The 1902-nt window shown below is 51.5% G+C and overlaps 1 protein-coding gene across 1 annotated transcript in view; it reads right to left on the bottom strand.

Moving 5' to 3' along the window:
- The window catches only part of LOC116690741 (ankyrin repeat and BTB/POZ domain-containing protein 2), a 92697-nt gene that overhangs the window by 45316 nt on the left and 45479 nt on the right, over positions 1-1902 (bottom strand). Inside the window, exon 5 of the mRNA XM_032517908.1 lies at positions 1743-1892. Within this exon, the coding sequence (XP_032373799.1) occupies positions 1743-1892 (150 nt within the window). The remainder of the gene's footprint in view (positions 1-1742; positions 1893-1902) is intronic.

Genomic DNA, 1902 nt, shown 5'->3' on the forward strand with positions numbered 1-1902 from the left:
CTTTACTTTTCCCTGTCTGATTGTCCTGCCCCGCCCTAAGGTGATTCACCTGATGTCTCACCTGTTCCCCATTACCTCGTTGCCTCATGTATTTAGCCCCAGTGATCCTTTTGTCTCGTGCCAGATTCTTATGTCTCGTCCACGTGGTAGAGTCTACGTTCCTGTCTCGTTCCTGTCTCGTTCTTGTCTCGTTCCTGCCTCGTTCCTGTCTCGTTCCTGTCTCGTTCCTGTCTCGTTCCTGTCATCCAAGCCCAGAACGACAGGAACACAGCCACTCGGGCCTGAGAAGACCACAGAGACCGACAATTAGAAACCTTGTGAAGCAGAGGGAAATTTGCGGTTTGCAACGTTCCTCGCAAAAGTCGGGCAATTTATCAAGAATTTACATGTGGAACCACAAAAAAAAAGGGCGATGAGCCTTTGCGTGGGCCGCCACCCCACCCTATGGAACAACCCCCCCATACATTGGGCGCCCCCCACCCTTGGAACAACCCCCCCATGCAGTGGCGCCCCCACCACCTATGGAACAACCCCTCCATGGATATTAAAGCTGCACAGACCTTACAAATGTTTAAATCGCTACTTAAGACGCACCTGTTGCTGCAGGTTTTACCCTCGTTTAGGGTTAGGGGGTTAGGGGTTAGGGGGTTAGGGTTAAAGGGTTAGGGGTTGGGGGTTAGCCTTATGAGATTTAACAGAATGTTTATAGCATAATACAGACCACACATAACTGTCAGACGCATAGACCACACACCCACACACACATACATAGACAAACACCCACAAGACACATAGACAAACACAACACCACATAACACCAGACACACCAACACACACAACACACAACCCACAGACAAGCACACCAACACACAAAAGCAACCACCACAAAACACACAGACACCCACACAAAACACGCCACACACACAACACACACACACCCAGAACCCACACATAGCACGCACACACACTCCCACGCAACACACCAACACACACACACACAGATACCACACACACACACACACACAACACACAACACACACCACCAAAAAGAACCCACACAAAGTACGCCACACACACACAACACATAAACACACACACACAACACACACACATGACACCACACAAAAACAACAACACAAACACACACACACAGACACACACACATAGACACGCAAACCCACACACACACACTCACACGCAAACACAAACACACACACACAGATACGCACACCCACACACACACACACCCAAACACACACAAACACACACACAGACACCCACACTAGACACGCACGCACACACACACCACAAACACACACGACACCACACACTAGACACCCACACATAGAACCGCACACCCACCACCAACGCAAACACACACAACACACCACACACGCCACATACCACACACCCACACACACACACACAACACCCACACACAAACAACCCACACAAAGACACGCAAACACACACACACACACACACACACACACACACACACACCCACACACACCACAACAGACACCCCGCACAACCACCCACAGCACACACACACACACACACACACACACACACACACACACACAGGCAGTGCCCAGTTTAGGAGAACGGCACAGTTAAGTTTCAATAACGCAGTTATGAACCTGAACATGAGCGTGACATGGGCCCTTTAAAGACCTGCAACCAACCCAGAGGGTTGATTTTCACATATCCCAGCATGCACGTGTGGTTTGGCGTCTTACTTCAGCTGTCTGGGCTCGCAGTCCAGTCCCGGGAGGAGCTGCCGCGCCGCCTGTCTGACATCATCGCTGTCCACCAATAGGCTGCGGCGATACTCAGCGTGCACCACGGCGACCCGGATCCACTCTGAGAAGCCGTGGGGAGGACAGCGCCTGGGGGGGG

The sequence above is a fragment of the Etheostoma spectabile genome, chromosome 1 (genome assembly GCF_008692095.1).
Source record: "Etheostoma spectabile isolate EspeVRDwgs_2016 chromosome 1, UIUC_Espe_1.0, whole genome shotgun sequence".
NCBI lineage: Eukaryota > Metazoa > Chordata > Actinopteri > Perciformes > Percidae > Etheostoma > Etheostoma spectabile.